General features: G+C 44.5%; 4 protein-coding genes across 12 annotated transcripts; 3 read left to right on the top strand and 1 right to left on the bottom strand.

Moving 5' to 3' along the window:
- Window positions 1-33: 33 nt before the first annotated feature.
- cybb (cytochrome b-245, beta polypeptide (chronic granulomatous disease)) lies at window positions 34-4,748 on the bottom strand. The gene is made up of 13 exons (XM_088365208.1): window positions 4,441-4,748; window positions 3,464-3,556; window positions 3,285-3,395; window positions 3,135-3,219; window positions 2,917-3,065; window positions 2,673-2,854; window positions 2,476-2,608; window positions 2,319-2,411; window positions 2,008-2,261; window positions 1,495-1,654; window positions 1,195-1,341; window positions 956-1,080; window positions 34-868 (listed from the first exon to the last, which is right to left on the bottom strand). Exons 1-13 carry the CDS (start codon window positions 4,483-4,485, stop codon window positions 751-753), a joined length of 1,695 nt encoding a protein of 564 aa, XP_088221334.1. The 5' UTR covers window positions 4,486-4,748; the 3' UTR covers window positions 34-750.
- crfa4 (cytokine receptor family, class I receptor 4) lies at window positions 4,705-14,017 on the top strand. 6 transcript variants are annotated; one of them, XM_088365257.1, is made up of 12 exons: window positions 4,705-5,272; window positions 5,344-5,931; window positions 6,459-6,513; window positions 6,618-6,683; window positions 9,066-9,190; window positions 9,589-9,742; window positions 9,820-9,989; window positions 10,651-10,829; window positions 10,908-11,061; window positions 11,760-11,850; window positions 11,946-12,015; window positions 12,694-14,017. In XM_088365257.1, the coding sequence occupies exons 5-12, from the start codon at window positions 9,103-9,105 to the stop codon at window positions 13,261-13,263; spliced, it is 1,476 nt and encodes a 491-aa protein (XP_088221383.1). In that variant the 5' UTR covers window positions 4,705-5,272; window positions 5,344-5,931; window positions 6,459-6,513; window positions 6,618-6,683; window positions 9,066-9,102; the 3' UTR covers window positions 13,264-14,017. The 6 variants fall into 6 exon arrangements, with proteins under 6 accessions (XP_088221383.1, XP_088221375.1, XP_088221358.1 ...); XM_088365249.1 differs by lacking the exons at window positions 6,459-6,513; window positions 6,618-6,683 and having other exon boundaries at window positions 4,706-4,942; window positions 5,206-5,272; XM_088365232.1 differs by lacking the exons at window positions 6,459-6,513; window positions 6,618-6,683 and having other exon boundaries at window positions 4,706-5,272.
- Window positions 14,018-14,154: 137 nt separating this feature from the next.
- styxl2 (serine/threonine/tyrosine interacting like 2) lies at window positions 14,155-19,371 on the top strand. Its single transcript, XM_088365193.1, has 6 exons — window positions 14,155-14,465; window positions 14,798-14,939; window positions 15,003-15,121; window positions 15,628-15,859; window positions 15,936-16,153; window positions 16,450-19,371. The coding sequence occupies exons 1-6, from the start codon at window positions 14,441-14,443 to the stop codon at window positions 18,978-18,980; spliced, it is 3,267 nt and encodes a 1,088-aa protein (XP_088221319.1). The 5' UTR covers window positions 14,155-14,440; the 3' UTR covers window positions 18,981-19,371.
- Window positions 19,372-20,330: 959 nt separating this feature from the next.
- LOC148402802 (zinc finger protein 513-like) lies at window positions 20,331-24,724 on the top strand. 4 transcript variants are annotated; one of them, XM_088360025.1, is made up of 7 exons: window positions 20,331-20,488; window positions 20,736-20,941; window positions 22,001-22,108; window positions 22,185-22,286; window positions 22,364-22,864; window positions 22,932-23,098; window positions 23,866-24,724. In XM_088360025.1, the coding sequence occupies exons 2-7, from the start codon at window positions 20,902-20,904 to the stop codon at window positions 24,454-24,456; spliced, it is 1,509 nt and encodes a 502-aa protein (XP_088216151.1). In that variant the 5' UTR covers window positions 20,331-20,488; window positions 20,736-20,901; the 3' UTR covers window positions 24,457-24,724. The 4 variants fall into 4 exon arrangements, with proteins under 4 accessions (XP_088216151.1, XP_088216176.1, XP_088216160.1 ...); XM_088360050.1 differs by having other exon boundaries at window positions 20,336-20,488; window positions 20,742-20,941; XM_088360034.1 differs by having other exon boundaries at window positions 20,373-20,488; window positions 20,697-20,941.
- The last annotated feature ends 30 nt before the right edge of the window (window positions 24,725-24,754 follow it).

Genomic DNA, 24,754 nt, shown 5'->3' with positions numbered 1-24,754 from the left:
ATTTAAACAGACAGGATGAAAAACTGCAAACTCTTCCACAGAAAAGATAAAACTCAAAATGTTTATTTAACTGAAATCTTACCTGCTTGATCATAAGTGACTCATATTTAGATTTTTGGCAACTTTAGCGTTTTATTCATATAGTATTTTGCATTACTGAGAAAAAAAATCAATTTGTATAGACTTAATGGTGAGTAAATTTGCCAAGTTTATAGCCATACCCCAAAATTATTTTTATAATCTGAAAATGTTGCCAAGCTGTTGCTGAAGGCAATTAATTTTTATTACTCCGTATATTTATTTATTACATCACTCTGGTGAACTTCTGCATCTGACTCTGAAGGAAGAAGTGAAAGTTTTCTTGTTTGTACGTGAAAATCGTGTCACATCGGTGAAATCAAAATAACGATTGAATGAAGAAAAACAGAAGTGGTTGTGAAACCAACGATTGAAGCATTGCTAAAGCAGAACAATGTCAACGTGGAAAGTACCGGCAGGTCTATTTCTTTGCTTTTTGTGCAACAGCGGCATATTTGCAAAACATCTGGTGGGAGGTAGATGTCAGAGCTTCCTCAAAATCTTCATCAACAAAGCTTCTGGGCTTTTATTTTTGAAGAGCGCGAGTAAAATAATATTGAAACACTACAGATTTGATTATGCAGATTATCTGAGTTGCTCTTAATTCTGAATTCCTCAAGATAATTCCGGCCAATAATTTTTAGACTAACCTCGGACAAATTCTCAACTCCATTAAAAGTTTTCTTTGTTAAAGATAAACTTGACGTCAGCTTCCGAGTGTGACAAACACTGTTTCTCCAGCGACTTGCCCAACTGTGGTGGCCCGCACAGGAACACTCCGACTTTGGTTCTGTGGAAGCGTAAATTCAACACGCTTATTCCAAAACTGATATTTTTTGGAATCTGGATCAATGAACAAAGACGGACGTGATCTCACCCAGGATGCTTAGATGCAATTCCAGTGAACTCTGTGTCCCAGTTGGGTTTTCCGTAAAGAGTTTTCTGCTTAAGCCCTGTGATGGGGTCATTCTCCGCCTCGTGGTGTACCCAGAAATGGGCCGCCTATAAATAAATCAAGACATCCTCCTGGAAAAAATGGTCTTTTTGTGCTGGTGTCACCAGAAAGTGCAAGACCAGTACAAAACCATGCTGGAAGGTCAGAAAAAGTTCCCACACCTCTTCTTCCTTCCAGCGGGTGAGGTAGATGTTGTAGCTGAGGAAGTCCGTCACGCTCTTTGCCGCCATCTGGCTCTCCAGCGACTGCAGCAAGTCGGCGAACCACTCAAAGGCCTGCGTCTCGGGGCAAAGCCAGTAGAAGTAGATCTGGACAGGGACAGAGAAGATTCTGGTTCGGACTCTCAAGAGGAACTTATGTTGTTCAACATGATGGTGATCATCACAAAGAAGAGTTCCGGTTGCAATGTTTGAAGTTCTCACGCCATCTTGAAAAATCATTTTTTCTTGTCAGCCTCTTACCTTTTTGGTGAAGACATCCTTGTTCTGGATCCGTTTGTACCACACCGACTTGAGGATGGACGCAAAAGGCGTGACGCCGATTCCCGCCCCCACCAGCACCACCACCTCGTACCGAAACACGTCCTCGCTGGCGGTACCGAAAGGCCCGTCGATGGCCACCCTGGAAGAACCCGCCGAACCCATTTAAAGCAAAAATGTTCTCCAATTTTTGGGGAGGAACTTTTTAAGGATGAATCATTTCGCTCCGCATGCCTAACCGGTTGATATTTTCTGGTCCAAATTGAGAAACATTTTATATTTCCCAGCAAGATTGCGGCGGAGCATTTCAGATCCGATTGTTCCGATTGACGCTTTCTCGCATCCTATTCCGTCTTCTCTTTAAGTGGGAAGAATTACAGCATCACAATTGGCCACCTAGCGTGAAGATGAGCCAGAGCCGCCTTTCCCCCAACAACTACGTAGCGCTAGCCGCAATCAAACATAATCAGTGACAATTTCAGAGTGTTTTCATACTTTGGCAGTTTCCAAGCCTCCTGAGGCTCGGTTTTGTCTCCTCCGCAGGCTTCGTACAAGGCCTGAGTCCAGTCTCCGACAATTCGGATGTGGGCGCTGAAGTAGTCCTCCTCGGGGGCTGAGGTCAGGGTGAAGGGATGCCATTCCAGTCTGGAGACAGACGGGCACTGGATGAAGACGTACTGGCCCACCTCCATGTGGAAACCTTTCCTCTTCATCTGAAGCTCCAAAGTTTTGGAGGGATGCATCACCACCTGTGTCGACACACCCCGTCAGATTGATGACATCACAAGGTCACGTTTCTACTTTACCTTTGTGATGACTACTTTCTGGTGGGATCGATAGAGTCGAACGAGCCTCTCGCACGCGTATAAGATCATTGGTCCCACGATCCACTTCCAGGTCTGGAAAGATGCGAGATGAAATAGTCTGGCACGGAATTCCAATCAAAGTCAGGAGGTTGCGTACCATTGGCGGGTTTCCGGCAAATTCTGGAATGGCGCAGTCTGTTTCATTCATCCCCCAGTCCTCAAAGTGGTCTGCACATGCTAGCGGGTTGTTGGTCCTCAGGCTGGTAGCCGTCTGACCTCTCACGATCCTCCTGAGCGGAAAATCACGGATATTGAGGAACATCCGAGAAGATGGTGAACCATCGATTTCCTTACCCAAAGCCGTGGAGTACCAGTCCTATGAAGAAGAGAACGAAAAGGTGATGGGTGTACCAGAAGAGCTCAAAGTAGGACCGACGGATGACCTCCATGGAAGACGTGATGATGAGGATGAGGGCCAGCGTGATGACCACGCCCGTCACGCCGGCGATGGTGGTGAACATGACGATGGTTGGATTCTGTTAAAAAATTTTAAAAAATGTATTTGCTGCCTTTTTTTGGTGCGACAAGTTTTACTCACCGTTTCGTTGGACCTGATGGGATTGAGGAAAGACGCGTTGTCTCCGTTACCGATTTCCGACAGGACGAAAGGCAGAAGGCTGCTGTTGCGGTTCAGCTGAGCGTCCATGAAATACTCAAAGTTGAACAAGTGCGCCACGATGTGCACGGCTAAAAAAAAAAATCACCACAGGATGAGGTCAGAGGTGACGTGGCGCTTAGTGTCGACAGCGATCCCACCTGTGTGGAAAGCGATCATGTACGCCACCAGCTTGTGGAAAGTGATGTTCCGGTCCAGCTGCCGAGCGGCTGTGCGGCTGCAGAACTGATTACTCGTTTTAGTTAGCGACAAACTCACGGAAGCCGAATCGAATCGGAACCTTTTCCTACCTGGATGGAGCCGCGCATGAAGGAGAGAAGGTTCCTGCAGACGGGTAGCAGGATGAGCATGCAGTTGAAGTTGAGGCAGGCGGCCGGAGCTCGAGCCCACGACAAAGCGTGCTGTAAATCAAACACCCTAAATTAATCAGACGATCGTCCCAGTGGGAGACGTTTGACGGCGGACTCACCCCGAGTAGCACACGCGTGTAGAACCATTTGTCGACCAGAAAGGCCATGTAGAAATGGACGAAGAGGAAGGCGTTAATGGCAAGCCAAACCAGCTGAAGCAGACAACAAGTACACTGAGTTCATCTGATAACGCAGATTTCATTCCCGCACTTTTAATGAATTAGGCTGCTCATTTGTGATTGTCGGCGTTGAGAATATAAACAGCGGAATTATTGAAGTGAGATGAGATTGTGTTTAGAATGAACCAAAGTTTAAATCAAATTTGAATTTTTATTTCTTTTTGCTTTCCAACTGAAGCCTCGGGTCATCCAGGGCCGCATGTTTTCGATGTCTCCCTCCTCCCGATTCACATGATCAGCATCGTTACCAGGCTTCCTCTGAGCTTGTAGATGAGGTGATCATTTGAATCAAGTGTGTTGGAGGATGGAGATGTCTAAAACATGCAGGACAGATGGCCTGGAGGACTGGGTGGGGATGGACACCCCTTTGGGATTCGGATAGATGCTATCCGGAAGGGCTGTCAAATTTAACTGTGTTCAGGATTCTGCTTGAAAGCAATAAATAAATAAATGAAAAATAAAATTAATTAATTAAATGAGTGAAATCAAATAATAAAAAAGTTGAAAATCAATAATTAAATAAATAAATAAATGAAATAATGAATGAATGAATAAATAAAATCAAATAATTAAAAAAAAAGAAAACAGTGTTCAGGATTCTGCTTGAAAGCAATAAATAAATAAATGAAAAATAAAATTAATTAATTAAATGAGTGAAATCAAAATATAAAAAAGTTGAAAATCAATAATTAATTAAATAAATAAATGAAATAATGAATGAATGAATAAATAAAATCAAATAATTTAAAAAAAAGAAAATAAATAAATAAATAAATGGAATAATAAATAAATACATTTAAATGAATAAACTCCTCCTTGGCGTCGTGACCTTTAAAACAAAGCAAAATAATTCTCACAATGACAAAGATGGAGAGTCCCTCGTTGGCTGCCAAGTTCCCCATGCCGAGTCCGGGCTGGCGCGAGTGTGGTGCTGGTGCAAAGCAGAAGAGCGAATGAGTGCACGCTCTCTACCGTTCAACCTTTTTTGTTTGGCGCAAATAGGGAAGTGGATCTGAAAAGTGCGCTCCTGAAATCATCAGTTACGTGATGTCACGTTCGGGGATTTCTTCACCAGCGGCTTATTTATACTAAAGGCAATGAAAGCACGTCGTGTTGATTGCCACCGTCCATGACAGAAGAAATCCGTTTTGAGCACTCTTTGATTTCACCTGGCGTCAGATTGACAGACGTGGTGTGCGCTCATCTTTTTAAGTGACCGTTGAGGAGGAAGGTGACATCGGATGTTAAAGATGTGGAGGAAGTGGCCGATTTCAAAACGTCAAGCAAACACAAAGTTGCTTTAGATTTCCTGTTTCAAACAAGCAAAGAGACAATTCACACGATGGCTCCAATCAATACGTAAATGGCGTCCTTATTTCTCGTTTCGTAATTACTTTTTTTTTTTTTTTAATGCAGGCAATTTGTCCCTGAGGCTGGCAGCGAGATTTGCGTCATTCTTGTTTAAGCTTATTAACTTCTTCTTCACTCCAATATGATTTCTTTTGGTCTGGAAATTATTGCTCACAAATCATAAATTCATACAAAATAAATAAACGCACGTTGATCTCTCTATAATTATGACGTATCGTGACAGCCAGAATAATAAAATGCTCCTCCACTAGATGGTAGAAGATACACACTCCAGGCCCAGAGTTGACTGAAGTTTAATCAGGAGTAAATTTAGTCAAGGTAATTATTTCGATGTTATTACTTTTTGTGACATTTGGATGAGTTCTTTTTTTCACCCTGTCTTAATAAAGGTCGGAAAACACTTATCTCATCTCCAAGCTATCAGCAACGTGAGTACAAACACTCAATTTAATTTGCAGCAATAAGGAACCAGACTGCTTTTATACAGCGCCCTCTAGCAGAACGACGACCGTACTACAGTTTTAAAAATACTGGATTAAAAACAGTCCAATTTGGGTGAAAAATTGAACCGACCCAGGATGTTGGGTTAATTTCAGGTTGATCAATTTGACCCGAGTTCCTGGGTCGGCCCATTTTACTGCTAATTGATACGCAAATTTGACCCGTCACAGAAATTCAAATTATTAGAAAAAATGAGAAAATGATTAATAAGCGTTCAAAATCGTGGGGAAAAAAAGGAAGAAGAGGGAAAAAACAACAACAACAAAACTTTCACGTCACATTGCCAAAAGTTCGAGCCGGGGGCTGGGCACTGAACCCGCCCACATGTGCACGCGCACTCCAAGCGCAGCTCGTCAGGCGCGCTCACGCGTCCTCCGGGAGTTGAGTTGAGCCAAGCAGCAGCTGCTCCATCAACAGAGGAACCAACTGGAGGAATTTGAACCAGCGAAGAGGCAACAAATACTTCTACAGGCAAGGTGAGTCCACTCAATTAACTTCATTCTCTTTTAATTATAAGATGACGTCACCCCGAAAAAAACATTATTTACAAGAGAACTAATAACAAATGGTTGTAGAAAAAGTGGTGTAACTTGGATTTTTTTTTTTTTTTGCTTGTCATCAGTGTTAATTTAAAGCCATCACTGTCAATTACCAATTTTTTTTTTTCCTATCTGATTTTTTTAAAAATTCCTCAATGGGCTTTGAGTGAGTCTTCTCGTTGGGTTTTATGTTCATCTCAGATTCTTGTTGTCTTTCCTGAGACCCCCCCCCCCCCCCCCCCCAAAGTGGTCCAGAATGACTTAACCTGTAGCACTCAAGGAAACCTCATTAGAAACCCCTGTTAAGATTTTGGATGGTTCTGCTGAGATTTCTGATGCCTTCATGGCATCTTTGTAATTTCCAGCGTCCCCAGCGAGATATGCTGTAGAACAGGGGTCGAACGATTTTCAGAATTTCTCCAAGTCTCTCATGATGATCATTTAGCAACATTGGCTCTGCGCAGGTCCAACATCAACAAAGTGAGACCTCGTGTCTCCAAGAATCATTTCAGCTCCAATGTAAGAACACTTGAAAGTTGTTCCCTGAAGACAAAAGTGTTTTTGTCACTTAAGTGGAATGAAATGAAGATGTTTTGCTTCAGTGTTTTTTTGTCATGTGATAGTTTTAAAGACAAGATGCTTGGGGAGAAGCAAACTGGACAGTGCCGGTTCTGAAAGCAAAACATTCAGTAAGTGGAGTTTAATGAGTAAAGCGTTTCTCTTCATTCTTACATAAGCAAGTCTTGAAGCCTTATGAAAGCGAGAGCCGCCGCCGGGTACATGCAGTTCATTCTAAGGAAAAAAAAAAACATCACATGATTTGGATTTCATGACACACACATGCTTGTATTGTATATTTATCATCCTGCTTTTACTCTTTCAACAATTTCATCTTGTGACATCCAACTATAGGTTCCATTCGTGACCCTTAGGCCTGTTGCTACAGAAAACCTTTTGTCTGCTGACGGCATTCGCGTCATTTCACGTTTGTCCATATGCTGAAGATTAAAGACGCCGTATTGGAATGTCCATCTTCTGCCAAATCGTTCGATGGCCATCATCTGATTCGATATCTGCAATTTCCTGTCTCGAGCAGGATGTTTGAATCTTTTATTCAAGGGGGCGCTGCTAATTGAACTTAATCACTTTTTTACAAGCGTTGTCTGAAAGCGACACATGTGACATGAGTTGTGAGTGGAAACCGCGAGAGGTCACCGACACTCGAGGCGTTTCCAAGCACATTGCTAGAACATTTGCGTTCCAGCAAATTAACGATGGAAATTGGCATTTGGGTGATTATGGACACAAAGGCTCTTTGACGAGTGGAGCGGCACACTGACTAATTGTTAGATTAAGGGGGTATTGAGTAAATGTCTGTACTTTGACCCCTGCTGTTTAATTTATGGGCTGTCCGAGGTTGCCTTACAGTACACGTGCAGAAGTTGTTAATGAGTCACCAGCCGACATCAACGTGTAGGATGAACTTGAAAACACATTTGAAGTGTCAAACTCATTTCGCAATCCTGCTTCGTGTGACTGTGAAATATTAAATTGCCTTAGCAAATGACAATGGATCAGACCGATGGAATTTAAAGTCAAGGAAAATGATTCCATTCAATTGAAAAAGGAGCTTGGTAACAAAAGAAATGTTTTAGTGTTGTTGAAATTTGCAAAATATGAAGTGAGTGCACGTGTTTTGATTTTGTGTGCTTTATAAAACGACGCACATGTGCTGCGCCGATTTCATTACGTCACATGCAGTGACGCTTCTGGCGTGACGTCACGCTCGGTCTGTCCCTACATCGCGGAATTTTTTTCCAAATTAAAAAAAAGTCAAAATAAAACTTCTAAATTGAGGAAACGTGTCTAACCTTCAGGACAAGTTCCAAATATTCGTTTACATTCCTTTAGAAGTCCGTTTTCATGTGTTAGCACGTTCGCGAAATAGCATCTTCCCGCTAACTCGTTAGCCTGCCCAGTACTTGTTGGTGACCGTACTTCGCGGATTTCACTTATCGCGGGTGTTTTTTGGAACCAATTATCCGCAATAAACGAGGCATTACTGTATTAGCCATTGAAATGTCCCCAAATATAAGTAAAAAACTTTCTTGCTTTGTTGTGCTAGCTAACATCGTTGCCATGAATGTCAACAAATTACAGTTTTAGTCTCCAAAATACTCTCTCGCTCTCTCTCTCGCCCCCTCTCTCTTTATTAGATCAATCTTCTGAGACATCTGACTCGTGGCTATGCATGTTTCGAAGCGAATGACATTATTTGACATCTTGCTAGCGCCATGGCGGCTTTGATTGCATAAAATGGACGTGATATGACCCACAATGTGACCTTTGTGGTTTGGAGAGCATCCATGCTGGCCAACTGGGTCAATTTCAAAGATTCATTTGAAACCTGGTGACTGCCCCAGTTCCATTGTGGATGCTCCTGTTGCTGATTTAAGTAAGGAGCTAACCCTAAATCACATTAATGAGCTAAACTGTAAAAAAAAAAGTTCTTTAAACTCAAAATTTCAAGGCAACAAACTTTGATAACATTTTAAGTTTAAGCTGTTGCGAAAATTGTCTTTCCTGAATATATAGTATATAAATCAAAGCAACTGGCTTGCTTTGTTGTGCTAACATTGTATAAATGTCAGTAATTTACATTTTTTTCCAATTTTTTTAGGCTTAAAACACAAGATTTTTGTACTGCGTGGAACATAGGTGCTGTTTGATTAAATCAGATGATGAATGCGTCAGACAAGAACATCTTCCTGGAATATTAGAAAGAAAAAAAAGTCTGAGAAAACGAGAGCATAGTTCCTGGAGGACAAGACTTTCCAACAAAAAAAGAGTTGTAATCTTCCAACAAGCACTGCTGCGTTTACTGTTGTTGCTTTTTCAAGAAAACTTTTTTCTTTACTCGTCATTTAATATTAGTAACACGAAAACGAGGGGGAAGGAGGGAGGGGGGTGTTCATCCTTGTGATACGTCTCATGACTGTGGGATGCTCCCGTTGCGGTTGTCCAACTTTTCCCCACATTTGCCAGAAGTTCATTGTTGTTTGTGTTGACAGCGTGTGCCGCCGCCGCCGCTGCCGCCACAGTAGCGGGATGCCGCCGCCGCCGCTGCTTTTTTTTTGCCTGGTTTTCGCCTCACTGGCCTGCAACACAATGCAACAGCTGGACAGACAAGCAGCAGGTGAGTCCCTCCACGTTGTTGCATCATCAAATCAATTAAGTGGACAAATTAATAACGAATTAACGAATAAATGCATTTTAATTGATTATTTATTACATGAATGACATTTTCATAGCTTTCAATCTTGTTTTTGCGAGACTAACTCAAAGCCAGGTAACGTCTCACTTCCGCTTGTTCGACTCTCTGACGTTTATCAATTCATATCGGCCGTCGTGTTCCCACCGCCTGCGGATGACAATCAATCTTGCTCGGACTTTCGGCGCGGGTGTGTGTTTGTTGACACGTAACTTTGACATGGCTAACCTCCATCAAGTCCAGCTCACACGGCCGAATGAATAAGAATGTTAACATGTGCATTCGAACGGACCATAACGCCCGCTTACTTATCTAACCGAAAGACTCCCAGCGAGTCGGGGAGGTTGCCGTGGCAACCAGGCCTCTCATCTACAAATGCCGATCGCCCAACATGGAGGTGTTCACCTGCTGGTGGCATCCGCTCAGCAACCTGACGGAGGGAGAGGAGGTGACCTACGTGCTCACCTATTCTAAAGAGTATGGACACGCTTGTTATTTTTGGAAATGACAAAACGAAGTGGAGGAATTGACATGATTTTTTTTGTTCCGTTCAGCAATGAGCCCAAACACGAGTGTCCCGACTACAAGAGCAGAGGTGCCAACAGCTGCTTTTTTGACAGCAGCCACACGTTCATATGGAACATCTACTGCATGAACGTCACGGCCATAACGGCACGCCGAAATTTTACCTCACCTCAACATTGCTTTGATGTCGCCGACATCGGTAAGGTCAAATCTGATGTCAAGGTCACTGTTGTCGCCAAAAAGCCGCACGTACAAAGGTCGACCTGAAAAAAAATTCAATGATATATTTAACTTGTAGTCGTAGCCTGAACTCAATTTAATTTTATTAAATTAAAAAAGCTAATCTGTTTATGCCTGCAACTCAAAAGACTCACAATTGAAATGAATAGAAGCTTACACTGGGGAAAAAAAATTCAATTTATTTTTTAATAAGAGAAATTGCACTACAGCCAATCGTAATGTATTTTATAAACACAATAACAACATAATTAATAAGAATGTGAAGAATGTAAGAGTTTGATTTGACCACCGGGGGCAGTATAATAGAGTCATGCAGACACAATCAAAGAAGAGTTTCAAAGTTACTGGAAGTGATTCAATAAGTTGGCGTAATATAAAAGGTGTTTTGGTACCTGCGGATTCACCTATTTACATTTAAAAAAAATATATATTTTTCTAGTTTTGAGGGAGCAGCTACCGGTTTTAACTATTTATTTTATAAAATGGAAAACAATTATTAGTGGTTCATCGCAGCTCATTAAAAAAAATATTCAGTTCTTTTTTAAAATGTTTATAGTATAATCATTTATAATTAATTGCTTGCAGCCATCCAATATTTTTCTTTATCGTCCATCTTCCAGTTCAGACCGAAGCGCCGATCAACCTAACTTACCAACTGACGGATGCCGGCGGGGACGAGATGGGTCACGACGTACTCCTCACCTGGGCGTACCCGAGGCCCTCTGACCTCAAATACGGCTGGATCACGCTGGTCTACGAACTGCAGTACAGACAAGTTAGCGAGCCTGGCAAGTGGAAGGTAAATGAAATTTTAAATACGTGAGTCGGCAAAGTGCTCTCAGGGATTCCAGTGGAGTTTTTATTCCACGGCCTGCAGGTCAAGCAGTCGCTGCGAGAGCCTCAAGTCAAGCTACTCGGCCTTCCTATTAACGACTACGTGCTTCGCGTACGGTGCCGCTCGCTCAACTACGGTCTGTGGAGCAATTGGAGCCAGCCGTTGCTGATGAGCATTCCGAGCCAGGCGCCAGCAGGTATGATTTGTGTGAGGCAATTAGGGGGTGGACATAATTGCATTTGCTACCTGGGCCTTCAGTGGCAATTTAATCGGGTACTTTCAAAGCCAGCCTTTTTCAAAACAAGGAACCTCTTGCGTGCCAGCCAATTTCCAATATTATGACAGATCTCGGTGACTATTGTGTTTTATAATTATGTAAACACACAAATTACCATATGAAAAATAAAATGCTCTCCTTTCATCACTCACAAAAAGTCAATTTCGAAAACTTGGGTTGGAGTCACTCAAAAGTATTTTGGACAAAGAAAAAGCAGAAAATAAGGTTTGATCTTGGCGGCAACAATTTGGTGACAGAAAAATAGACTAGATTTTAGACTCGTTAAAAGCGAGTCTAATTTGTGGTGCAGGTGATGTAACGTGATTTTGCTGGATTTAATTAAAGCGAAGACAGATTCCAAATAATCAGGGGAAAGAAAAATGATGACATCATCACGGGCAAGGAGCCTGGGCAGATTAGATTGACTTGGCAACACTTGCAGTCTGAAATATGATGAGGAAAAAAATAACTCAATTTCATGTTCTGGAAGCAGAAAACAGAAAATAAATCCACATCAAAATGACACGAGAGACTGTTAAGAATAAACTAATATCAAATTTGACAATGAAAATGTAAATGAAGGTCTTCGCTTTTGGTCTTCTTGACTTTCATTGAAGCAGACAAACTTTTGGTGTTGATTCTGGTGACGAGCATCAGCATGGTGGCGCTGCTGGCCATCGCCGTGCGCGTCATTCCGCAATGTTCGAGGTGAGAATTCACAATGCCATTGTTTTTTTATGCGCGATGAAATGCTCCTCGGTATCCTTCCCTGAAATCTCACATCCAACTGTGTGACCATTCAGAGTCAAAGACTTCTTCTGGCCACAAATTCCAAAACCACGCATCATCGGGATTGACCCGCTGCTTTTAAAGGTAACGCATGTTCTGTTCTCCGTATCTTTTCTCTTGTAGTTATCACAGTAGGCACAGAGAACACATTTCTGGTTTAGTCTTATACCCTGTTGTTAGCAAACAAGGAATGGGCATTTTTTATCCTCCCCCCTGAGGTGGGTATTTCGCCACAGGTTCAGCAAAGTTCTTGAAGCCCAAGGGATGTGTCTGTTTTGAGCAAGCTCAGTACACAGCCTTGTAGGGATGTGTCTGTTTTGAGCATGCTTACGAGGGCAACCTGATTGGTTATTTTCCCTCAGACGTTGTGGTTTCTTGAAAATCTAATTGGCGGTAAAAGATGGGCCCATTGATTTTATTTTATTCTATTTTATTCGATTCGATTTGATTTGATTTGATTCGATTCTATTCTATTCTATTCTATTCTATTTTATTATTTTCTACTCTATTCTATTCTAATCTATTTAATTTTATTTTATTTTATTCTACTGTACTTTACTTTACTTTAATTTACTCTATTATTTTACTTTACTATTTTACTTTACTGTATTTATTTTTTGTTGTTTATTTACAGTACTGAAAAAATATTGACGACATCAGTTGACTTTCATCAATTAGTATTTCTACTTGTTTTTTTCCCCATCGCTGCTCCTCACTGACTTTTTTTTTTTTTTTGCCCTCCCCCTTACTCTGTGTCCTCAGAAGGGGAACTTGGAAGAAATCAACCGGCATCTGAGTAATTTCCACAGCTACTTAGCTCCCATCTTCATGGACACGGATGTGTGGGAGCCAGTGAGCCCCGACAGCATCTATCTCACCTCGAGCAAAGACTGCACCATCCCCATCGAGTCCCCCAGCCAGGTGACGGACACCTTCGGCGCCCCTCACGACTTAACGCCTACCGCAGCTCTTCATCAACACGTGAGCCAGCCTCCAATGCCGTTCAGGCAAAGCCCGTACTGCACGTCTCCTCCTCAAGACTTCCCGTGGCCCAATATTATTAGCATGCCGGAAGACAGCTACAGCATGATGGGGCAGCCCATCCCACCCCCAGCTGCCCCCTCCACCAGCTGCCCCCCGCAGGATCTCTACAGCTGCGTGCAGCTCATGAACCACAGCGATGGCCTTCAATTGGTGCCGTGCCCGCCGCTGGCGTATTGCGAGCTCCCGCCACCCCCCAAATCTAATTTCCACGTCAAGGAGCAAGACGAGGAGAAGCTGGCCGAGTATCAGGCTAAAAAGAAAGATGCCGACGTAGCCAAAGAGAGCTGAGCAAGATGTGCAGAAAAGCAGAAGATGTTTGTCTTGTTTTTGTGAATCACTTGACTTTGTCAGATTCGAAGAGGAATTGGCAGCATCCACTTTGAGCGCTAATGGTGGAAAGGGTTTGGATGGAGTCCTGCAAGTTGCGTGGAGCCCGTTCCATCATGATGATGGTGGAAAACCAATGACAAAAAATGAAGCGTCACAAGCATGTGGATTGAAAAAAATGGAAAGATGCTGGGAGCCTGAAGCATCCATACCCCCCCCCCCCTCGCAGATAGCGTCACGCTATTTTCATTTGTGATATGAAAATGCCACTTAGCCCCGCCTCCTTCAACCCCCCCCCCCCATGATGGAAAGTCCAAATTTTACCGTGACACCCTCTGACCACATGTGCTTGCTTTTATTGTCAACTATTATTTAAGATCCTTAAATGCTGAATGACCAAACTGTTTTTAATGTGTCATGTAATCTATTTTTGTTTTAAAAACATGTTTTTGGACAGGAGATCAAGATGGCCGTAATGAGCAGAAGGTGTGGTAGAGAAGGCTCGGAATTTCAAACATAGCTTTTCAGTCCTGGAATTTTTCAGACGACTCATATATTTCTACTGCCTTTAATCTTCTTCTGACAGTTCCATCTCTTGTCTTCTGTGCTCGTTGACATTTCTCGATGTGGACTTTCTTCCTCAGGTTTTCAGCCACTCCGCTTTTGCCTCTGTAGGGGCTTTTTGTGCAGGGCAAATAAAGATGTGCCACATTGATCCACACGTGCGGAAATAATTGCTAACTTTCATCATTCGCCTTGAGCAATTCATGGTGCGGCATTTACATTATCAATAGCAGACAATGTTGTCAGCTGACTCACAAAGGCCACGTTGTTCTCTGAGAAGTTAGATAAGACTAGAACTCTTGATGAGCTTTTTGTTCTCCAAAGTAAGGAAAAAAAAATCTTCTAAGAATGTAGGATTTGTTCAAGAGGCTGGTTCAAAAAGTAAGGGCAGAATAAAGGAAGCAAAGATGAGAAAAGGAAATAAGGGAGGAAGGTGACGATCCTCTTGGTGAGTGGGTGTCGGGTGTCCGGACCCCCCCCTGAATGGTCGAGTGATAGTGCTGTCACGAGGGGGTGGAGGGACATTCTAACTTTAGCCGGACCACCGCCAGCTCCTCAAAGCAGACCTCCTCCGATGGACACCGTCGCCGGCTGCCAAGGTAAGACAAACACAAATTTATTGTTTACATAAAAAGACGACATATCGAAACGCTTGTTTGTGTTTCACCTTTTTGTGTCCGTTCGTGTTCGGTCATTTAAGTTTGCTCTCGAAGTTTGTGACGCAGCTGTCGGTTAAAAATAGATCTGCTGCCAGGCCTGGAACGATGTAGATATCATCATCGAGTTGAAACGTGGAGCGAAAAACAAACTATCATATGATCGAAGTTAGTCATAACGTTCAGGTTGGATTATTAGTTTGATTTATTTTAAATCAGTGTTTGGGAATCATGAAAAAAGATTTTTTATCGTTTCCACCTTGTGGGTGGTTCAGGTTCTCCTGAACAGGAGGCCATCAACAATCCTGACATGGCGTCCGCCAACGAGGAGGAGAATCAGACGGTGCCGAACGGCGACGACGAGGAGAGTAGCATCCACGGGGTCCAGTCTCGTTACCTACGATGCTCGTCGCCCAGGTAATATCTTGAATCGCTTTGAGCCGATTGAACGCAAGATGATTCGATCTGTGTGCTTCTCAGCCTCTCCATGATGTCAGAGTCCAGGTTCTCCGCCATAACCGGCTCGGATGCCGCCAGTATCTTCATGGAGCCGATCCACTTGTCGTCCGCCATCGCCGCCAAGAAGATCATCAATGAGGGTGAGTGCTTATTTCATCCGTAGAGGTCCCCGACATATCCACCAAATGTCACCGCCTGAACAAATCAAAGATTTTCGTCTCTCTGATCTGAAGTTGAAAGAATCCAGAAATCTTTCCGTGTTCGTTGATTTATAAGCGACTGGAGCTCCTGCTGTGACCGGCTGCCGGCGGGATGCCGGCGCCTAGCACATGCAGTGAGAAGATAATTGAAAGGCCATCAGATAAAACATGGATTTCATATCAAGATGCCATAAGCCCAGTAAATCTGAAGAGGAATGTGATTTGTGTTCAATGAGCCAATTAAGTTTAAGTAGGTGACTGTCTGGATTTCTTCAGCTACTAATGAGTTGAGGGGATGACTTGAATGAGATGTCAAACACTGCATGCGGATGAGCTTGTCTATCTTCTGGAAATTCATCGTTTGGGGAAAAAAAAATAAAGCTTGTGGAATCTAATTGACGTCTCAAATGGAATTCAGTCAAAGCGAATTTTTTGGTCCTCCGCAGAATTGCCGCCTCGAGGTGTCCGCGCTGAATCCGTCCCGGACTCCATGCTCGAAAGAGCCGAGCATCTGATGGTGGAGGATCTCTACAATCGAGTACGGGATATGATTGATGATCGTAGTCCCTACAACACTCCTTGCGTGCTGGATATCCAGAGGGCCATGGTTCAAGATCGCTTGGAGCACCCCAGCCAGCCTGTGGATGAAGTGTTTCCGAATATTTTTATCGCTGAGAAGTTAGTGGTAGATGTTAGCGAGGAGGATTGCGAAATAAATTATGGACTGTTTGGTAATATTTTGCGTGTTTTTCAGATCTATCGCCGTCAACAAGGGCCGGCTGAAGCGAATGGGAATCACGCACATCCTTAACGCCGCGCACGGAACCGGCGTCTACACGGGGGAGACCTTCTACGCCGGGATGGGGGTGCAGTACATGGGCATCGAGGTGGATGACTTCCCTGACGCTGATATCTCGCCACACTTCCGGCCCACCGCTGAGTTCTTGGATGAAGCTTTGTTGACCCACAAAGGTGAGCCTGCAATCACGCAGAAGAAATGAACTTGAGTTTTCCAGGAATGAAATCTGTTCTAGTCATAAACAGTCGTTATCTTTGACTGCAGTTTATGTAAGCGTTAAATCGTGACGAGTTCATCAGCTGAAAACAAAGTGCTCGCAGAGTTCGGGGATTTTTCCACATCATCTTAATTTGAGGTGGCTATAAATATGTAAAAATCAGTTATTTTAACTCAATCATTGCCAGACAGGTCCAAATTGATGGTAGTTGAGTCTCGTGGAATGCTCACTATCGCCCCCTTATGCTTGCAGGGAAAGTTGCTGTGATCTCCATGATGGGCGTCAGCCGCTCAGCTGTCCTGGTGGCGTCCTACCTCATGATCTTCCAGCACATGACCATCATGGAAGCTCTGACAACCATGAGGAAAAAACGGCCCATCAACCCCAACGAGGGTTTCCTCAAACAACTACGAGAGCTCAACGAGAACCTTCTGGAGGAACGCGATGACGACGACACGCTCAGCCAGTGTTCCGTCATCGACGCGCGCACCCGCGCTCGGATTTTCGGCGAGGCCAGTGAAGACGACGAGACGGATCGGGAGGAAGACCAAAGTATGGTGGAGGTGAAAGCGCGCTCCATCATGATGGAGGAGGAAGAAGATGGGACCAGTGTGATGAGCAGCGTGGCCTCCTCCGCATTGGCTGAGCATCTCCGGAGCAGACCTGAGGTCCAACCGTCATGTGATGTTCCAGACACATCCGTCTTGTCCGAGCGGTTGGGAAACAGTGATGAGGATGAGGACGGTCTGGATCAGATGATCCACGAGTGGCAGCGTAGAAATGAGATGTATCAAAGCGATGATTGGTTGGAGGCACAGCTGAACAGCGACGAGGAGGATGTGGTGGAGGCTGGGGCGTGCGCCGACGTGGAGAGCGTCACCAGCGAGGACGTGCGCGCCCTGAAGGAACGTTTGAAGCGTCGCGTCAGACGACCTCCTACGGACGCCGCTTCCACCTCCAGCTGCACCACTTACGCCGACCTCTGGAAGCAGCGGCTGCGGGAGATCGAGGAAGAAGCCGCCGCTCGCTATCGGAAAACGGATCGCGCCGAAGGCGAGGAAAGCGACGCGGCACGGGAACGAGAAAGAAAGAAAAAGGTCGATGAGGAGGTGGAGAGCATCATGTCGGACTCGTCGTCCATGTACAACTACTGCCAGAAGAACAAGGAGAAGATGACGGCCTTGGAGCGCTGGCGGGTTAAGCGGATTCACTTCGGGTGGAACAAGAAAGAACGAGGGGATGGAGAAAATAGTTCTGTTGGCGATCAGGAGAAAAGCGACGGCGCCGAGGCGACGCCGCCGTCCTTCCAAGATGTCAACCTGACGGCCTATCAAGCTTGGAAACGGAGGCAGCAGAGGCGACTTGGCGAGGAGAACGTGGATGAGATTCTGGAAATAAGTCGGGGTGAGGATTCTGCGACTATTAAACGGCGCCAAAGGCGAGAGGAGATCTTGGAGCGTTCCAAAAAGACCTTAGAGGAAAGTCAGTCCGTGTGCGGCTGGGAGAACGAGAGCTGCGTTAGCGGCGGGACGATACCGCTTTCCGCCTTCTGGGCCGGAGCCGGCGTCAGCGGAACGCCCAGCGTTGTCAATGACGACAACATGTCCATGATCAGCGGACAGTCGTCTGTCCTCACGTCGGCGTCGCAAGCCTGCGGTGCAAGATCTTCACACTCAGGTCTTCAGCCTCCCCCCATCCTCCCGGTTCCGACGGTCCAGGGTCCATCGGGAGAACCGATGGTCAACCTGGCCAGCATCCAGAACTGGATCGCCAATGTGGTGACGGAAACGATCAAACAGAAGCAGAGCGAGATGAGCCTGCCGCCTCCGTCGCTGGCCGGGTCGGAGGTGAGCTTCGGCGCCCCGCCCAGCGCCATTTCGGGCCGTGCTGGAGATGAAGATAAAGCGTCCGTGTTGAGCGGGCGCTCCTACTCCAGTAACATCTCGCAAGGTCGCGGGCGGCCAGCGTCCGTCTTCTCGACGGGCGGCTCGAGCGGAGTCAGCGGGCGAAGTTCCGCGTTGCCGGATGCTCGGAAAACCAAAATCACCACCACCAGCGTCCCCCTATTCAGCCTCTTCCAAGACCAGGTCAACCTGGGCAAACTGGACGCCATGGACAAGGAGATCAAATCCGAAATGAGAGGCAAGATGGCGACCTACGAGAAGAAGAAAATCCTCGAGGACAATAAGCGCAGCACTATGTTCAAGAAAAAGAAACCAAAGGCGGATGAAGATGAAGAAGAGGAGGAGAAAAGGAAGGAGGAGGAATTCCTCGAAGAGGCAAAGAAAAAGAAAACGAAACCTTTAAAGACGTTTGGCCTCTCTGGATGCTTAAATCTTAATCCCGCTCTGGAGGTTGATAAGAACACCAGCGTTGACGACTGGCTGAAAAGCGTCAGGCCTCCACCCAGAAGATCTGCCGTTGCCGCCGCCGAAGATCCCTACGACGACTTGGACGGCTCCGCCTCCCAGTTTGACTTCTCGTGCGCCGGTGAGGACGATGACGTGAAAACGAACGGCGCCGCCTCCATCAATAACGGCCACGGTCGAGCCACTCGGTCGTACGGCGAGGATGATGAGACGAGGAAATTCACAAATCATTCACAAAGCGACGAAGCAGGCGGACGCAGGCGGGACGCCGATGGGGACGATGATGACGAAGACGCCGAAGCCTTCATCGCCCGAACCAGGCAGAGGATCAGAGCCCGAGCGGCCGCCGAGGAACCCGATGACGAAGTGCTCGCCGCTTGGAGGGCGCAGCAGGAAGCAAAATGGAAATCGTAGAGAAATTGAACAGGAAACAAATGAGACTGGAAAAAAAATAGATGAACGGACATCAATGCGGAAAGACAAAGGCACGCAATTTAGTCTTTGAATGCACCATTCATACTTTTTATGATCAAATAAAAATGACTGCTTTGTCATTAATAAATGAGGGGAAAAATAACTAGTGGATCATTTTCAGATAGGTCACCCATCCAGGAAAGCGCAAAAAGGTTCAGGGACACCTTTCCTTGGTGTCCCCCTCCCCAACCACCAAATTCTCACCCTTTAACAAACAAGAATTTGAATACAAATGGTGCAGCAACATATAGAGACAGATAACAGCACTCAGTTATTCATTGCATTCTTTATCCTCTGCGAAGAATGACTATTTAGATCCCACTTGAATTCGAGGCAGGATTTGGTGTAACGTGATTGGCTGCAAAATAAAACAGGTTTTTATTTTACTGTTTTTTTTTAATCACAGACAAATTATTTAGGTTGAATTACCTGACATGGCGGAAGTACACGCCGAAACACGTCAGGTAATTCATTTTTCATTCATTTTTTTTTTTTTATGGCTTAATTAATTCATTACTGTTAAAGACGCCACTGCAGTGCATAATCACCTCATATGTAGCACCCCCTAGTGGAACATTGGTGTAAAAATCTATATTGTGATGGCGTCCGTTACTTTCCAATACTACATTCCGTCCGAGTTTCTCTCAGCGTTATTTGTAAACAATCAGGTTTCTTGCCAGTGGGATAATTGGTGGCATAATGTTGTCGCATGTGAGGTTTAAAGCTCAAATTCTGCTTCGAGACTTAAATGCTGGCGTCAGTGCAGCAAGATCACGTTTGAGAGATTAAAGTCTTACAAAACGTTTGTAAATATATGACGCATGAGGCTGAACACGTGGCCAGAAATAAGAGCAATGGCGGAGGTGAAGAGGATGGAGAGTGTGTGAGAAAACACATTGACTAACAATCATCATAAAAGTGACAGCGAGGAAAATATGGAAGTTAAAAGGGTGAGGAGAAGAATGATCACGGAAGAGTTAACCAAAGCCAGTTGGAGATGATGTTAAAGGAAACCATGAAGGAAAGAAAGATAAAGATGGAAAACGATCATGGAAAAGAGGCCTATTCACTTTCCAATGTTCTTTTACGTTTGTTTGCATTATTATACTGCCCCTTAGTGGCCAAGGCAGGGACACCACCACCACAATACATCGAGAAAGCTAGTTGATTCCTTATTAAAAGGACAAAGGCAATATTTTATCTTTATTTTTATTTATTGGGGGGGGGGGTGAAATTGGTGACCTTTCCCGTCCATTTAAGAAAGAAATGTGTTTTTAATAACAATCGTCGTCACGATTCAATCCCGTACCACTGTTTGAGGACGCACAGACTACAAGACCCACAATCCACTTCGCCACTTTTCTCTGACGTCACCGGGTAGTCAACTGCGCGGCGTGTGCGCGCTTGAGGAGCAGCAAACGTGTTTTCTTCCTGCAACATTGTTCCAGGTTTGTTTTCTCCTACAAACGTCACTTTTCATTTAGTGTTGATAATTTATGGAACTTATGGTGTGTGTTTGGCAAGATGGCGCAGTTTATGTTGGAGAAAGTATTAAGAGAAAAAGCCCGAGTGCGCTCAGTGATATATTTATTTGGCACCTTGTGTTGATGAGTGACAAGAAGAAGTTACGCTCGTGACATATTTTTGCATAGTTAGGTTCTTGCTGACAATGATTTATTCGTCGCTCCTTTGGAGGAAAAGGAAGGAGGTGACGACAATGATGACGATGGTGGCGCACACTTCGCGGGCAGCCAGGCAGGAGAATTGACCGTCCGACCCGACGGAGCCGAAGCCCTGGCCGGAGTAATTTACCTGTCAAGCCGAATTTGCCGCAAAGGATCCCCGCGGCGAGGAGGCAAAAATGCCGCGGAGGAAACAATCCAATCCGCAGCCCGTTAAATGTGAGTTGTCGCAAAGTTTTTTTTTTGTGCGTGTCAATCACGAAAAAAAATAAGATTTAGGGCTCCTTGTCTCTTTATTTAATTTTTTTAAATTTTATTGTAAATTGTATTGTTTAGGGAACAGGAACTGGTCGGACTGGTCCAACTTATTTGTTGATTTAACTTGCTCTTCCTCCTCTTTGTGTCTTATCGCATCCTGACCTGAACGTTGTCTGTCCTTCACACTTCTTCCTGTTTCCACTTCCGTACCTTAACCCCCCCTTTTGTTTTCTTCATCACTTCCTATTTGACTTTGGCTCTTTTTGCTTGCATGCCATATGTAATATTTGGACTATTTTAGCAGAAGAAACTTTGGCTAAATGTTTCTCTAAACTGAAAAAGCTAAAGTGTTTCCTCCTTTGACTTGTCCTCTTCTTCACTTATCACATCATCACTGGTTTTTCTCCGTTGCATTATCTTATACTTCCTGTTTCATAAAATTATACTGATAAGGCAAGTCAGTTTTATGAAGATATCACCAGATGGCAACAGAACTTTTTCTTTGTATTCATTAAGCAGGTCAAGAAGCTAACCATGAGTCATGGCTGAACCAGACTAGATCAACTACCAGTTTTGCTACGATTCATAATTTGACAGCATCACAATCAAAAAATGCACTTGAGCTTTCACTCGCACAACAAATACATTTCCGGGATTTAAGCTTGAGTGAGACACAATCTGCCATCACCTCCTCGCCAAGCTGTACAAACACATACCTGTATAAACATGAGTCTTGAATAGGGATGTTCGATATTTTTTTTCCAGACCAATGGCAGGACGAGTATTCAATGATTGAGTAATCACCGATACTAAGTAACGATACTTCTAGTCCTTTTGATACATAAAATTTCCCCCAAATAACTGACATTTTAAACACAGACACATATATCCAAATTTTGGCAATTTTCTATTGCTCTAATTTCAAATTTCTAGTTACTGATCGTAAAATAGCCACAGGAGTATCGGCCGCCGTCGCGAGTATCGATACCTTGTTTTGATACTCATATGTTTTGTTCCAAGTGGAGTTGGAAGATGGCGACGTGGCAGGCAACACAGGTTGTCTACTTCGGCTGAGTGGAGACTTGGGCTTTGGCAAGTCTGAAATTTTGGCTTTGGATGCCGATTCCGGTCAGTCACACGGATTGTTAAAACCCGGATGTTCAAGTGTGAGATGTGACTTTATTTTCTCTCTGTGTGGAGGAAGATGTTTCAGGACTCACAGAAACAGCGTTCCCGCAGTTCCTCTCATGTAAAGGTTGTGGTCAACTTCTTTGTGACACACCACTGGGGGCAGCGTTTGATCATGGTAACGTCACTTCCTCCCTTGCAAAAAAAAAAATATTCACTGACATGTTTTCTTTAAAATGATTCACCACCCTGCAGGACTGGACTGTGATCTTAAGTCGGACCTCTACTGTCTCACCTGCGAAAGCGATTTCCAAGGTGCGGCCTCCATCAAATCCAGGCAGGCGGCGGACGCCAAGATGGCCGACAGATCCTTCGTCGGTACGTCGGACGGGAAGAAACGAAGTAAAATGGGCACGACTGGCGAGCTTCCTCCTAAAGTCTACTCCTGCTCACTGTGCACCTTCACGTCCCGTTACTCCAATCACCTGAAACGCCACATGCACATCCACGCCGGAGAGAAACCGTACCGCTGCCCCGTTTGCCCCTACGCTTCCACGCAGCTGGTCAACCTGAAGCGCCACGCACGCACACACACGGGAGAAAAGCCGTACCGCTGCCATCAGTGCAGTCACGCCTGCAGTTCCCTCGGCAACCTGCGCCGGCACCAACGCATGCACGAGATGGATCGGCGGCCGAGGAGGGGCAAGGAGACCACGAGAGCCGGTGGGAGAAAAGTCAACGGGAAAAGCGATAAAGGTAGAAAACGGTCACCGGTGTCAGAATTGGACACACACCCGACAATTCCTTCTCGTCTTTGTTCTAGCCGCCTCCAACCGGATGCGGCAAGTTTCTCAGGAGTCGGCTTACCTGCAGGCGCAGGATAGGCTGAGCTCGCCCGCCGGCTCGTTGCCTGTCCTGCTGTTTCCGTTGTGCTGCCGGCGGTGCGGCCTCACGCTGGACGCCATCGACGTGGAGGACAGCGATACGCAAGTGTGTTCTCTTTTCTTTTTCTTTTAATTAAGCTTGCTATTATATGTGTGTATGGCGACCTTGAGTGCCTTGAAAGGCACCTTATAAATATGATATATTATTATTATTATTATCATTATTATTATTATCATTATTATTATCATTATTATTATTATTATTATATTTATTTCAAATACACATTTAGAAACAAATCTTGATAAAAACACACCACATTTAAATCAGAGCTGGGTCTTTGTGTCTGAAATGATTACGGTGTTGATTTTAAAATATTCTTTTTCTGACGCATCAGGTTTTTAAGATTTTAGTTTGACTGATGAAAAGCTTCCACAATTCAAATTCGACCATGACTTGTAATTTATAGTTATGATGTGTCAGAAAAATGATTCACCTGTTGTTGAACCTGAGCCTTAATCACAAAATATAAGTAAATATATATGATAAATAAGTAAATATACAATATCACTGTATTCCTTCTTCTTTTTCTTCTTCTTCTTCTTCTTCTTTTTCTTCTTCTTTTTCTTCTTCTTCTTCTTCTTATTATTATTTTTATTATTATTATTATTATTATTATCATTATTATTATTATTATTATTATATGCTTGAGAAAAAACTGGGCAGATTTGGAATCAGCACAAAAAAATCCATTGAGTGAAGTTTACTTACAATCTGGGATTTAAAAATAAATTGAAAAATGTGTTGACCAGTGAAATCATCAAGAAGTCAACATGAAAAAAAATCAATAGTTTCAACCCTTGTTTTGTTTTTAGGTGTGTCATCGTTGCTCGTTGGACCCGCTGATCAAAGATGGCGTTGATTGTTCAAGAAGTCAGTTCGGGCCTCTGGAGTCGCACCAGGGTGGCAACCAACCCTACCGCTGCCCTTTGTGTCCCTTTCTATCGCACTACCCCCACCACCTTGCCCGCCACGCCCACATCCACGCCGCGGAGAAACCTCACCGCTGTCCGCAATGCTCCTACACCTCCTCCCACTTGGACAACCTCAAGCGCCACCTACGGGTGCACACGGGCGAGAAGCCCTACCAATGCCCGTCGTGCAGCTACGCCTGCGGCAACCTAGCCAACCTGCGGCGCCACGAGCGAATCCACTCGGGCGCCAAGCCCTTCCACTGTGACATTTGCGGCTACTCGTGCAACCAGAGCATGAACTTGAAGAGACACATGTTGCGACACACCGGCGAGAAGCCGTACGCCTGCGGCGAGTGCGACTACACCACGGGACATTTGGACAACTACAAACGACATCAGAGGAAACACGGCGTGGACAACTGGGACCGGCCGGGGGCACAACATGACCTCGGCTGGGTCGAAGAACATCAGGAGAACCAAGGGCGTGATTAATTTCGACTTTCCAGAGATGGTGATTTTGAAAATTGGTGGTTTCAATGAACTCTGGAACTTCTGTCACTCCATCTCAGGGAACAGCTCAACTCTGACGCCTTTACTAAAGACTGTAAAGTTGATATCAATTCCGTCCGATTATCTTCTCAATTGAGTATTTTTGGTGCGCATTTGATTGTTTCTGGTTTGAAATTTTGGCAGCATTCCTGTTGACTTTTGAAATATTCTGATGTCATTTCCCAATTAAAATAATAAGATGCTCGTTGGATTTTGCGCCGAGCTACATATATCTGCTATG

This window comes from Syngnathus floridae, chromosome 2, assembly GCF_059516105.1.
Source record: "Syngnathus floridae isolate MCC-2025c chromosome 2, RoL_Sflo_1.0, whole genome shotgun sequence".
NCBI classification, from domain to species: domain Eukaryota; kingdom Metazoa; phylum Chordata; class Actinopteri; order Syngnathiformes; family Syngnathidae; genus Syngnathus; species Syngnathus floridae.
The sequence above is the reverse complement of the archived record's forward strand: the minus strand, read 5'-3'. Positions and strand labels throughout refer to the sequence as shown.